Here is a 15,076-nt window from a genome sequence, read left to right on the forward strand (position 1 = left end):
GTGATGCCATTAGGTTAGTTTTAAGTAGTATGTTCTAGGGAACCGATGACCTCAGAAGTTAAGTCCCATAGTGCACAGAGCCATTTGAACCATTTGAACCTTCTTTTATCCAGGTTTTGCAGTAAAGTTTTTTTTCCCCCCAATTTGATTCAGTACCTTCTCCTCAGTTACTCTTTCTACACGTCTAACCTTCAACATTCTTCTGTAGCAGCACATTTCGAAAGCTACTATTACCTTCTTATCTCAGTTGATCACTGACCACGTTTCATAACGTTCAAGTCTACACTTCAGACGAGAATCTTCAGACTTCCTCACACTGAACTCTACCGGAGACGTTCCGTAAGCAATGCAACACATTTTTTTTCTGAAAGCAGGTTAGTTGTATACAGCATTCCAATAGATCTTATTACTCCCCATTCTTTTGGCTAGAAAACCGTATTTTCCAACATAATCTCCTTTCAGTGCGACTACCTAGCGCCGCCTTACTGGGACGTTCTGTATACCCGCGTGGTGCCACTCTACTGATCGACGTCGGAGCGAACGCCTTGCTGCATCAATAACCTTCCCATCATCCAAATACTACTTCCCGCGGATTGCATCCTTCAATGGACCAAACAGATGGAAGTCGGAAGGTGCGAGATCCAGGCTGTAGGATGGATGAGGAAGAACAGTCCAACCAAGTTTTCTGAGCTGCTCTCGAGTTCGCTGGCTTGTATGAGGCCCTGCGTTGTCCTGGAGAAGGACAACTTTGTTTGCATTTTCGTTGTAACGAATACGATGAAGTCATTTCTTCAATTTTCCCGAGGGTAGCACAATACACGTCAGAGTTGATCGTTGCACTGTGAGGGAGGACATCAATCAGAATAACCCCTCCAGAGACCCAGAATACCGTCGCCAAAACTTTACCGGACAGGGGTGCGGCTTTTAATTTTTTCTTCGAAGGAGAGGCAGCGCTCAAATGGCTCTGAGCACTATGGGACTTAACATCTGAGGTCATCAGTCCCCTAGACTTAAAACTACTTAAACCCAACTAACCTAAAGACATCACACACATCCATGGCCGAGGCAGAATTCGAACCTGCGACAGTAGCAGCAGCGCGGTTCCGGACTGAAGCGCCTAGAACCGCTCGGCCACAACGGCCGGCGAGAGGCGGCGTCGTGCCACTCTATGGATTGCAGTTTTGTTTCCGGTTCGAAGTTATGGACACATGTTTCATCGTCAGTGACGATTTTCGACAAAAACTTGCTACGAGCAGCCTCGTAGCGCACGAGCAATTTCGCAAAGTTGGTCCTTCGTTGCTCTTTGTGGTCGTCTGTTTGGCGTCGAGGAACCCAGCCGCCACACAGCTTTGAGTATTCCAGCTGATGGATGGACGAGTGTGTCATTACTGCCAACAGAAACATTCGATTGAGCAGGGAGCTGTTTGATTGTGCTACGTCCATCACCTTGAATGAGAGTGTCCGCACGTTCAAATATTGCAAGAGTCAGAGCTGTGTGAGGGCGGCTGGCGCAGTGCAGATCGGACAGGTTTGCGCGACCTTATTGTGATAATGACAGCCGCCCTCCGCAAGGACTCACCATGATTTTCTTCACTGCCACGTCTCTGTAGATAATCTTCAAGTGCCTATGACTATCTACGCTGCTGTGGTTTTCCGCCATAAGATACCAGTGACAGTTCTCTGCTTGGAACGCACCTGCGTTACAGACGCCATTTTGGAGGCTACGTATAGCTCCATCAACTATCGGAACGTTATAAACTATAGGGGCTAAAGCGAGAATATTTCATAAAGTCACAGAAAAATTTCCGCATTTGTCCAACCGAAAATGACCGAGAAAATAAATGTGTTGCATTAATTATTGAAAGCCCCTCGCATCCACGGCCGGACTTATTTGATGTAGTGCTAATAAATTATATACACAAAATCTTCCTAGTGAATCAGTCTGTCTATTAGTGAAAACCGCATCAAAATCCCTACAGTAGCTCCTGATAGTATCCTCCATGTACAGACGGCAGAACACGGTGGAAGACTTTTCTTTATACTCTGATGCATATGTAGATATGTATCAATTCCGGTCGAGCTTCGCTGTTCTCTGGACTTCCGGCGGCTGTTTCCTTTACTGCTTTTCCCAGCTGATGCCACCTCTTCTGCAGCTAACAAGCTCATAGCTCCCATCACTGATACAATTTCTCTCTCCAGTCGCCAATTAAATGTGCAACCGACAACACATACGAGTGTATTATTAGACAGTCATCATTACAATAATTATAAATTATGTGCACAAGCATCCCTTGCGAGTCAGTCTGTCTATTAGTGAAAAGCGTATAAAAATCATTACGCTACTTTCTGACATTGGCCAACAAAAAATCGCGGCGTGGGACTTTATGTGTAGAGGTTAACGAATTTTTTCCCCTCATTATCTTCCTTTTTCTCCTTCAACAACAGACTACCTATCCCAGGATAGGTCCTTCCAGTTTTGGTGCCAGTGAAATGCTTGTTTTTAACATCAGTGTTCTAATCTCGTTTTTTTAAAAACGTTTAGAAATGTACTCTTATTGTGTTTCTGTTTTTACCTTTTATTACAACTGTTTTTAAGTAAAAGTCGTGTTTCTTAATATGAAAACTCCCATTTTATTTTCACCTATTTTTTTAATTCATTATAAATATCTCATCTTCCTGTATAGTATTTTTCCTCTCATTTTCATATCATTCATTGTAGATATCTCACCTTTCTGTTTAGTATTTTTCATCTCATTTCATCTCATCTGTACCACTGACAGCGACTTCCTAACATAACAATGAAGGAAAAAAAGTCCTTTTCTTCAGAAATGCTTTCCCCTCTGAAGCCAGTCTACGTTTAATATCCTCTCTACTTTGACCACCACCAGTTAATTTGCTGCCCGGACAACAAAACTCTAGGGATTTTAGTGTTTCTCATTTTGTAATATTCTTCTTAGAACCACCTCTCAAGACACTATCCACTCCACTCAAGCTGTCTTTCAACTCCTTTGCTGTCCCTACACAATTACAATGCCATCGGTAGGCCACAAAGTTTTGCTTTCTTCTCCCTGAACTGCAATTCGCTTCTAAATTTCTCGGGACATTCTCGATGCATTCTTGCACAGACTGCTCAGTTTAGCCGGCCAGAGTGGCCGAGCGGTTCTAGGCGCTCCAGTCTGGAAACGCGCGACCGCAACGGTCTCAGGTTCGAATCCTGCCTCGGGCATGTGTGTGTGTGTGATGTCCTTAGGTTAGTTAGGTTTAAGTAGTTCTAAGTTCTAGAGGACTTACGACGTCAGAAGTCAGTTTAGAGGTTGAATAACATCGGGGATGGTTTTATCTGCCTCCCCCCCCCCCCCCTCTCCCTTCACAACTACTGCTTCCCTTTAACATGCGTAGCAAATTATGGATGACGTTGGGTGCGGTAGTTACGTAGTGATCGCTAGATCCGCATAAGAAAGGAGACGGTTGAAGACAGTAGCAAACAAGTCGGAAGACTGATGACTGGAAATATTTTGCAACTTTCTTTCCGGATAACCCTAGAAATGTCAATCCACGAACGGTGCAATTGGGTATAAGGTTACCACTCTATCGTGAAGTGTTTCAGAGGAAAACAGGAGGAGCTGAAGGCGCACTTAGGGAAAACAAAAACGTAATACAAACCAGAACTTCTTTATTCCTCTGCGGAAAAGGAATGTGAAACACACAACAGAGGCACCGTGGATACACTGCACATCAAGTAGTTGGAGCGTGAACCGTCGTCCATACAGGCACAGACTTGACTTTTTCGACGCAGCCAGTCACAGCTGTTTTGACCTATCAGCGACCGCTTCCTAGCCGTCAGCAGCGCATTGACGCTGCATTCACTGCCTGTTACTCCAATAGGACAGTTATCCTGCTGCCGGCGCAGAGCCGACACAGTCAACGGGTGACCGTGGCCGCCACAGTCGAATTGTAGCAAGCGTAGCGTAAGTTTCGAGATCTCGATAATACCTGCGATGGTACAGCAGGGTATACTTTAAACTATGCCAGCCGTGTTCATGAGAAGCTAGTCAGAGATGTGCCAACTTGAAATATAGTCTCTGCTACAGTACCACCAGTGATAAAGACATTGGTCCAGCATTCGGGAGAACGCTGGTTCAGATCTTCGTCTTATCTTAAGGACTTAGGTTCTCTGTGGTTTACTTAAATCAGTTAAAGCGAATTCTGGGATGGTCCCCTAGAAAAGAAGACGGCAGATATGCTTTCCGAATAGCGTCGTAGTTGAGCTAGAGCTCTGTCTCTAACGATCTCGTCTTCGACGGCACTTTAAAATCTAACCGTTCTTCCTGCCTTCTGTCTAAGTTATGACTTGGATCCCTTTACAGATGTACCACGACTGATATTGTACTTTACTATATTACAAGTAATCTCGGAAAAGAAGCGGCCCCTCCCGCCGGAGGTTCGAGTCCTCCCTCGGGAATGGGTGTGTGTGTTGGTCTTAGCATAAGTTGGCATAATTTACTTTAAGTAGTGTATAAGTCTAGGAACCGATGACCTCAGCAGTTGGGTCCCTTAGGAATTCACACACATTTTTGGAAAACAAAGAGTGCTTAAGGTTGTGGCCATCCATCTCCCTGTATCCCATAATCAGTTCAGGCAAATGCGTGGCTGGTGCCTTAAAACATGGCTGCTGCCTGCTTGTGGCTCTTTCCATGTTCCTCTCCAAACACCATAGCATCGTTACGACATTAAACACAAGAGTCATACTTCCCTTGTCGAGGATAAAATGTGTTGCATACTGTTGCATACGGTTCAGTCGAACACAGTCAATACGTACCTTTGGCCGCGGCCATTGGTGAAACTGACGTTAAATAATTAAGTTCATAAAAAATTAACCGACAAAGTATATATTACCGTCTAATTAGATAAACAAGCCACTCTTGTGTCCGAAATTGACATCAAAAAAATACACAATGACTTGTCCGTAGGATATAAATTTTCGGCCGAGCGGTTCTAGGCGCTGCAGTCTGGAACCGCGCGACCGCTACGGTCGCAGGTTCGAATCCTGCCTCGGGCAGGGATGTGTGTGATGTCCTTAGGTCAGTTAGGTTTAAGTCGTTCTAAGTTCTAGGGGACTGATGACCTCAGAAGTTAAGTCCCATAGTGCTCAGAGCCATTTGAACCATTTTGTGTCAAACGGATTTGTTACTCACGTGACGTCCGATGGATATTCCAAGTTCGAATTGGCTGAGCTCGATTCTGCTGTTACTGTTTCTGTATTTTACGTGGAGAGGGGAAGAAAGGAAAGTAAAGAGAGGGGCTCGCGGCCGTCAGCTGCATTGAGGCGAGGAGTGAAAACGTATATCGGACCGGGATTCGAACCCGGGATCTCCTGCTTACTTTTTTTTTTTTCAGTATTGGTCGTTGCATTTGGACTGGCCTGACGCCGCAAGACTTCCGTTCAAGTTGATCGGTCATTCCTTTACTCAGTTTTTTTTTTATTTTATTAGAGAGGGCAACTAGCACCCTGACCCAACACGCTGAGCTAAAGTGCCGGCTCTTACTAGGCAGACGCGTTAACCATTGCGCCATCCGGGACACAGCGTTATCGCAACTAAGCCGACTATTTCGGCCCGCGTCACGCCGACCCGCATTCCCATCGAGCGCCACCTATCCGCAGCCCATTTCCTCCACGTTTGCCCTCTGAGATTCCCAGAGCAGGTCGGACGTATTTGTGCATCCGCACTGAAGACGGTGGATCCTTTGCCAGCTAGGCCAATTAAATTATGTGAATGCGTCGTGCCTGTTCTTACGGACATGCCCGAAAGAACGGACGCCACGCATTAATATAATTTGATTGTGTATGGACAATACAACCGCCTCCTTTTACACTGGTGGGTGCGCCGTACCATCTAGCCGTCAACTCCGCATTACACAGGGGAGTCCGTATACTTTCGGTTAGATAGATGTGTATTCTGAAACTGTTTTTCTTTCAGTGTTTTTTTTTAAGTATAAGGCTTGTATTGTACGTAGCTAACTGATGGTCCACTGCCACTGTGCTCATCTACTTGAATTGTAGGCTGCAGATTCCTTGACTTGCACCATCGGGTGGTGGGTTTCCGGGTTTCACTTAATACGTCAGGCGTCCACTACACACAGGAAGAGGCTACACGGGTAGCGGGAGCTGTGTGGAAGGGACTGGGTGGTTTTTTAGGTCGGAAGGTCTCAGGAAACCACAGAAAGGGCGTCCCTCTAAAAGGGGGCAGGTAAAACACAGTAAGGTAGTTGTAGAAACGATCGGTATTGTAGTTGTAAATTATCGTAGCAGTGTTGGGAAAAAGCCAGAACTCCAAGCACTAATAGAAAGCACTGAAGCTCAGATAGTTATAGGTGCGGAAAGCTGGCTAAATCCCTAAATAAGTACACCAGATTTTTTTTTTCAAACGACATAACAGTGAAACTTCCTGGCAGATTAAAACTGTGTGCCCGACCGAGACTCGAACTCGGGACCTTTGCCTTTCGCGGGCAAGTGCTCTACCATCTGAGCTACCGAAGCACGACTCACGCCCGGTACTCACAGCTTTACTTCTGCCAGTACCTCGTCTCCTACCTTCTAAACTTTACAGAAGCTCTCCTGCGAACCTTGCAGAACTAGAACTCCTGAAAGAATCTGCAAGGAAGTTTCATATCAGCGCACACTCCGCTGCAGAGTGAAAATCTCATTCTGGAAACATCCCCCAGGCTGTGGCTAAGCCATGTCTCCGCAATATCCTTTCTTTCAGGAGTGCTAGTTCTGCAAGGTTCGCAGGAGAGCTTCTGTGAAGTTTGGAAGGTAGGAGACGAGGTACTGGCAGAAGTAAAGCTGTGAGTACCGGCCGTGAGTCGTGCTTCGGTAGCTCAGATGGTAGAGCACTTGCCCGCGAAAGGCAATGGTCCCGAGTTCGAGTCTCGGTCGGGCACACAGTTTTAATCTGCCAGGAAGTTTCATATCAGCGCACACTCCGCTGCAGAGTGAAAATCTCATTCTGGACATAACAGTGTTCAGAAAGGATAGATTAAATACAGTTGGTGGTGGAGTATTTATTGCTGTCAGAAGTAGTTTACCTTGTAGGTGAAATTGAAGTAGATAGTTCCTGCGAAATAGCATGGGGAGTGGTTATACTTGGCAATCGGACTAAACTATTTGGGTAGAGGTTATACTTGGCAATCGGACTAAACTATTTATTGGACCGTTTTCTGAGCCCGCGACTCAGAAGATACGGTTGCTGAACAGTTCAAAAATGAAATGTCGTGTGGCTAGGGCCTCCCGTCGGGTAGACCGTTCGCCTGGTGCAGGTCTTTCGAGTTGACGCCACGTCGAGTCTCATTTCAAATAGGTACCCCGCTCATACAATTATAGTCGGTGATGACTTCAATCTGCACTCGATATGCTGGAAAAATTATACGTTTAAACCCAGCGGCAGGCATAAAACGTCATCCGAAATCGCACTGAGTGCTTTATCAGAAAATTATTTTGAACAATTAGTTCACGAGCCCACTCGAAGTGTAAATGATTATGAAAGCATACTTCAGCTCTTAGCAACATATAATCCTGGACTAATAGGGAGTATCATGCCGAATACAGAGATGAGCGACCACAAGGCAGTTGCTGCGAGGCTGATTACCGTAACACCCACAAACATCAAAAGGAAAAGCGAAATACATCTATTTAAAAAAAAAGCTGATAAAAACGCTCGTAAAGCCTTTTTAAGAGACAGTCTCCACTCCTTCCGATCTTATCACGTAAGGGTAGAAAAGATGTGGAATGGGTTCGAAGAGATAGTATCGACGGCAACTGAGAGACATAAACCGTATAAATTAATAAGTGATGGTACTGATCCCCTATGGTACACAAAACGGGTCAGATTGCTGTTGCAGAAGCAGCGAAAAAAGCATGCCAAATGTAAAAGAAGGCAAAATCCCTAAGATTGGCAAAGTTTTACAAAAGTTCCAAATGTAGCGCGTACTTCAGTGTGAGATGGTTTTAATAATTTCCACAACAAAACTATGTTTCGGAATCTGGCACAAAGCCCAAAGAGATGCTGGTCACACATAAGGCACATCAGTGGCAAGACGCAATCAATACCTTCACTGCGCGATAACAACGGTGAAGTCACTGATGACAGTGCCACTAAAGCAGAGTTATTAAACACGGTTTTCCGAAACTCCTTCACCAAAGAAGACCAAGTAAATATTCCTGAATTTCAATCAAGAACAACTGCCAAGATGAGAAACATAGTAGATATCCTCGGTGTAACAAAGCAGCTTAATAGAGGCAAGGCCTACGGTCCAGATTGTATACCAATCAGGTTCCTTTCAGGGTACGCTGATGCAATAGCTCTATATTTACCAATTATATACAACGGCTCGCTCACAGAAAGTTCCGTACCTAAAGAGAGGCCGTGCGGTTCTAGGCGCTACAGTCTGGAACCGAGCGACCGCTACGGTCGCAGGTTCGAATCCTGCCTCGGGCATGGATGTGTGTGATGTCCTTAGGTTAGTTAGGTTTAATTAGTTCTAAGTTCTAGGCGACTGATGACCTCAGAAGTTAAGTCGCATAGTGCTCAGAGCCACCAAAAGAGTGGAAAATTTCTCAAGTCACACCAAACCCAAAAAGGGAAATAGGATTAATCCGCTAAATTGCAGGCCCATATTACTAATGTCGATTTTAAATAGGGTTTTGGAACATATACTGTATTGAACATTATCAATTATCTCGAAGAAAACGATTTATTGACACATAATCAGCACAGATTCAGAAAACACCGTTCTTGTGAAACACAACTAGCTCTTTATACTCATGAAGTAATGAGTGCTATCCACAGGGGACGTCAGATTGATTCCATATTTTTAGATTTCCAGAAGGCTTTCGGTAACGTTCCCCACAAGCGTCTTCTAACTAAACTGCGTGTCTATGGAATATCGGATCAGTTGTGCGACTGAATTCGTTCTATCCTGTCAGAAAGGTCACAGTTCGTAGTAATGGACGGAAAGTCATCGAGTAAAACAGAAGTAATATCCGGCATTCCTCAAGGAAGTGTTATAGGCCCTCTATTATTCCTGATCTATATTAACGACATAGGAGACAATCTGAGCAGCCCTACTAGTTTGTTTGCAGATGATGCAGTCATTTACCGTCTTGTAGTCTTCAGGTGACCAAAACGAATTGCAAAATGATTTAGGTAAGATATCTGTATGGTGCGAAAAGTGGCATTTGACCCTGAATAAAGAAAAGTGTGAAGTTATTCACATGAATACTACAAGAAATTCACTAAATTTCGATTAGGCGATAAATCACACCAATCTGAAGGCTGTACATTCAGCTAAATGCTTAGGGATTTCAGTTACAAATAACCTAAATTGGAACGATCATATAGATGAGGTTGTGGGTTGAGCAAACTAAAGACTGCGATTCATTGTCAGAATACTTAGAAGGTGCAACAGGTCTACTAAGGAGACCGCTTGCACCACACTTTTCCGCCCTATTCTGGAATATTGCTGTGCGGTGTGGGATCCGCATCAGGTAGGACTGACAGATGACATCGAAAAAGTACAAAGAAGGGCGCTCGTTTTGTATTATCGCGAAATAGGGGAGATAGTGTCACAGACATGATACGTGAATTGGAGTGGCAATCATTAAAACAAAGGCGTTTTTCGTTGCTACGGCATCTTCTCATGAAATTTTAATCACCAGTTTTCTGCTCCGATTGCGAAAACATTCTGTTGGCACCCACCTACGTGGGGAGAAAAGATCATCACGATAAAATAGGAGAAATCAGGGCTCGCACAGAATATTTTGTGCTCGTTTTTCCCGCGCGCCGTTCGAGTTTGGAACGGCAGAGAGACAGCTTGAAGGTGGTTCATGAATCCTTTTCCAGGAACTTTATTGCTTAGATGTAGATTTAATCTGTCGTGGCGCAAGGACACAGCCCAAGGTCCCAAACAGTCGCATACTACCACACCAACACAAACATGTTCTTGGTAATGAAAGCATTTTTTTCGGATCTCGTATTTTACACCATGACGCAATCACATCAGCGGAACATTTATTAGAGCTACAGTTCAGACATAGGGCGAGTGTCCCTTTTGACAAAATAGGCTTCAAATTTGAAACGATCAAAGGAAAGGCTCAAATGGCTCTGAGCACTATGGGACTATGGTCATCAGTCCCCTAGAACTTAGAACTACCTAAACCTAACTAACCTAAGGACATCACACAACACCCAGTCATCACGAGGTAGAGAAAATCCCTGACCCCGCCGGGAATCGAACCCGGCAACCCGGGCGCGGGAAGCGAGAACGCTACCGCACGACCATCAAAGAAAAGGCTGCTGGCTTTTATCAGTAAATTTACGTAAATGTCATTAAATCGGCATACAGTCAGTTTTGTGGGAGAGGATGGTTGGGGGGGGGGGAGGGGGGGTAGTGGACCTTAGAGGTAACACGACAAATCTAAATCGCAGTGATGTGACGGGATACGAATCCCGTTGTTCCATCTCGATTAGTGCTTTGACGGGTGTTGCTGTCTCCCATTAGACGCCTTCGTAAGAGCCAGAACCGCCGCTAGGAAACGCTATCTGCGGAGTCGGCAAGAATAAAGTGGGCAACGTGCACGTTTATCGCCAACACCTGCGTAACGACAGATAATGGCGTCGCGAATACGACCTTAATTACACTGACAGCGCTAACGGCCTAGGCGTCGTCCTACCATCCCGCAGGTGTTTCATCACGTGGTACAACAGTCGCCTGCAACCTTACGACGCACTCAGGCCTTAAGATGCCTTTCAGATACTGCGTTCCAAAATAGTGCTCAGAGACCATGCCCTCGAGCAAGACCAGATTTAAAACATTTGGGATCCCATTAAAATAGCAATAGAGGTACCTACCCGACGACAAGAACCGATAACTTCGGTCAAGTTTTCACAACAATAGATGAGCTCTTGAAGAGCAGAAAAGAAAAGACGCACAAGTTCTACAGCCAACGAGTGCCCCAGTTTCGCGGAGAGTCCGGGCTCGATTCCCGGTACCGCCAGGAATTTTTCCTTGATATTCATATGAGGAGGGAAGTGGGTTGGGGGAGGGGGGGGGGGGAGACAGAAGGAGATCGGTAAGCAGGTTCAGATGGATGTCGGTTGTAGTAGTTATTCGCAGATGAAGAGGTCTGCACATGATACATTAGCGCGAAGAGCTGCATCAAACCAGTTCTCGGACTGAAAACCATAACAAAAAGATGTATTTACTGTGTGTATGGCATATTTGGCAGCATGTTGCAAGTCTTTTTATATGACGCCATTTCGTCGACTTGCTCAACTATGACGATGAAATAATGATGACAAAACACACACCCTGAACCGAGAGGAGAACATCCCCGATACGGCAGGGAATCGAACCTCGGTACCCTGATCGAAAGTCAGCACCGCTAGCCACAAGGCCACCAGCTGTTGACAACAACTTGAAGAGTAAACATTACCCTGTCCATTCTGATGTAAAATTAATGTCAGAACATCAAAAAGAGGGCCAAATTCCTATCCTCGATATTTTAGTTAAGTACGGAAGAATCCGTGGGTCGCAGCGCATTTAGAAAACCCACGCACACTGAACTCTGTCTCGACGTCTCCAGCCACCAACATCTGTCACAAAGAAATTCCCTGCTAAAGACTCTGTGTCCACAGAGTTCAAATGCGGTCAGACAAGGACAGCCTCGTCGAACAATTCCCACGCCTATGAATTGTGTTCTGAAAGAATGGGTACTCAGAGCGTCAAATATAATGGGTGTTGCAGTTAAAATCAACAACGCGTGAGAAAGAGATTGAGAATGAGACAGAGGAACTGAAGTCAAGAATCCCTTATCTACCTTACACCCGCACGATATCCGGAAACATCGGCAGACTCTTACAGAATACTGGGTATTTGGCTCTTGTCAATAAAGATAAAAAGTCTTCTTTGTAATTTTATATACGATCTAGATCTCCGAAAGCCGGGCGTGTACCGCGTTCCATGCCAATATGGCATGTCTTACGTGAGGCAGACTATCAGAACACTCGAGGAGAAGTGAAAGGACACCAGCGACATGCCCGACTAAAATAACCACGCATGTCAGCTGTCGTCGATCACTGCTTCGAATATAATCATGGAATGAAATACGAAGGGATCAGTATCATGGTGCAGAGGCAAGGTTCCTGGGACAGCGTATTTAAGAAATGTGTCGAAAAAAAGTCAAGGACACAGGTTTCATTCTAATTAACGCCCGCCATTTCACCCGTCAGAGATGAAAAACGCCGAAAGAATGAATAACAGTGCGTGCTCTGAAAAACCAGTTGAGTGTCAAAGGGCACAGCGGGTACCGGGAGTCGGAGTCTGCTATACGCAGCGGTTCACAGTCTGGTTGGAGTCCAAGCAGCGAGTATAGATAGTTGTACAGCTCGCAGCACCAGAAAAAGACGAATAGTTTTTTATCGTCAAAATCTTCTGCATAAAAAAGGAAAGAACTACTCAATGTACATCAGAAAGCTCACCAAAAACATCACACAGGCTTTATACATTCTTGTTTAGACGTTGAAAAATCGCTGAAAGGGGCCTTACAAAACATAAAAAATAAAAGTGGGATGTTAGGAAGGTAGCTTTTATCACAATAGCTCAAATGGCTCTGAGCACTGTGGGAGTTAACATATGAGGTCATCAGTCCTCTAGAACATAGAACTACTTAAACCTAACTAACCTAAGGGCATCACACACATCCGTGCCCGACATAGGATTCGAACCTGCGACCGTAGCGGTTGCGCGGTTCCAGACTGAAGCGCCGAGAACCGCTCGGCCATACTGGCCGGCTTATCACAATGCAAGTCAGACTGCACACCTGTCCATAGACCCTCCATACCAATTAGGCATCGGTGGATGAAGACGTATCGATGACAGAGGTTTAGCTGGTCCACCGCTACTCCACGTAACCGCCGGTCATGCAGTTTGGCTGCCTGGGGAGTTAATAAGATGGCGATATAACTGGCCGCAGGGAAGGCGGAAGTCAGTACTCTTTGGCCAGCCAGCTCAAGCAGATCATCGCCAGCTATTTCAAGGCACCGTCTTCTCACTTCCACTGCACTCTGATCACGTTATCATTCTACTCCACTATAATGTTACAGGACTTTGTCGGTAGTGTTCGACTGCAGGTGATAGACTCGGATATATCTCTTCTGGATATCAGTGCTACGTTGTCCATGTAATGTGAAAAAAAAGAGCTTTGTTACTTTATTTATAAAGTGTGCAGGTTATTTCCTGTGCTGGACACTGAACTTTTCGAAACTCAGGTGCCAGTTCCGTCGACTTATGTTCTTGCGAACATAAATTTTCCCGGATACAAGGATCTGCCAATTTCTTTTCTCCTTATTCTTCTACCTCTTCTATGGCTCTGCAGTTCATTATGAACCTTGACCTCTTTAACAATTGACCCGCCAGTCATCGCAAACCAACGTTCGAGGTTGGCATCTGCTTCAGCTCGTTTTTTGCCAGTCCTCCACGACCCCGTCAGTCCATCTGGTTCTCAGTCGACCCCGTCCTCTTTGACCCCTTGGATTTCTTTCTAATGTCATTTGGCTATTTATGTGTCCATGACACGAACCTAAGATATATTAATTTAGGACAATTCATCACTACCTCCGGGGTTTCAGAAGACGACTGCACGACAACTAAAGGATATAAGGAAAAATTACATAAAGCGGTGGATAGAGGAACTCCCAAGTTTCGATCCGTTATATTCATAGCTACAGAGCACACCACATAGCCGGCCGGAGTGGCCAAGCGGTTCTAGGAGCTACAGTCTGGAACCGCGCGACCGCTACGGTCGCAGGTTCGAATGCTGCCTCGGGCATGGATGTGTGTGATGTCCTTAGGTTAGTTAGGTTTAAGTGGTTCTAAGTTCTAGAGGACTGATGACCTCAGAAGTTAAGTCCCATAGTGCTCAGAGCCATTTGAACCATTTCAATCACGCCACATAGGGGCAGGTGTGACAGAACATGTAGACAAATCATCTGCTCTCTGTCCTTGCCTCAAATTAGTTCGCACTAGTCGGTAGGCAACGCAGTGAGCAGATTAACCAGCTGTCGTTTGGAACAGCACACACATGCTCTTGTACCAGTATTGAAGTTGTCACATCACAAATGGTGCTCATATTGTGCACCTATAATGTGAGTTAAAACTTGGGGAGATGTTATTTCCATTGATATGTGTATGTTTTTGTATGTCTTGTACATTTTTCACAGTCATCAACCACGGAGGTACTTTCTGATAACCCGATATTTGTTGACCAGTAAATACTGTAACTGCAGAAGTGTTTATTTATTTACTGTACGTCATAGCGTGTAATACACCTAGAACACGTGATCACGAGGTGTTTGCCTCGCGCTGTGTGTGCAGGACGCGTTGGACCCGGTGCGCGCGCTGTGCTACCCGGACGCGGACGTCTTCCTGGTGGTGTTCAGCGTGGTGGCGCCGGCGACGCTGCGCTCCGTGGAGCGGCGCTGGGCGCCCGAGGTGCGCCGCTGCTGCCCCGACGCGCCGCTCGTGCTGGTGGGCACGCAGGCCGACCGGCGCCGCGACGCCCGCCTGCTGGCAGAGCTGTCTGCGCGCGGCCAGGCGCCCGTGTCGAGCGCCAGGGCGGCCGAGGCCGTGCGCGCCGTGGGCGCCGCCGTCTACGTCGAGACCTCGGCGCTCACCCAGAGGGACCTCAAGGAGGCCTTCGACCAGGCCATCGTCTGCGCGCTGCGCCGCCGCGGGCTGCTGCGCCCGCCGCCCCCTCGCCGGAAGAAGCCCTCGGGGCTGTTGTGCTGTTGCCGCCGCTAGCTTCCGAGCCCAGTTCCAGCGCAGCAACGCTACCGGTCCAATTCCCCATTCTCAGTCGGTTATCCGCTGTCGATGCAACACCGCGAGGAGTCCTACCACTTCATCTATAGATGCTGCCAATTACGAACTGGCGATACCACATCAAGACTAACGCTACTGTGCTACAGACCGAGGAGGTGCTACAGCAGCATTTCAGTCCTACGTGTCCACATCTTCATTC

General features: G+C 46.2%; 1 protein-coding gene across 1 annotated transcript in view; it reads left to right on the top strand.

The window, feature by feature from the left end:
- The window catches only part of LOC126419635 (rho-related GTP-binding protein RhoU-like), a 106,630-nt gene extending 91,774 nt beyond the window's left edge, over positions 1-14,856 (top strand). Inside the window, exon 2 of the mRNA XM_050086824.1 lies at positions 14,431-14,856. Within this exon, the coding sequence (XP_049942781.1) occupies positions 14,431-14,856 (426 nt within the window). The remainder of the gene's footprint in view (positions 1-14,430) is intronic.
- The last annotated feature ends 220 nt before the right edge of the window (positions 14,857-15,076 follow it).

The sequence above is a fragment of the Schistocerca serialis genome, chromosome 9, assembly GCF_023864345.2.
Source record: "Schistocerca serialis cubense isolate TAMUIC-IGC-003099 chromosome 9, iqSchSeri2.2, whole genome shotgun sequence".
NCBI lineage: Eukaryota > Metazoa > Arthropoda > Insecta > Orthoptera > Acrididae > Schistocerca > Schistocerca serialis.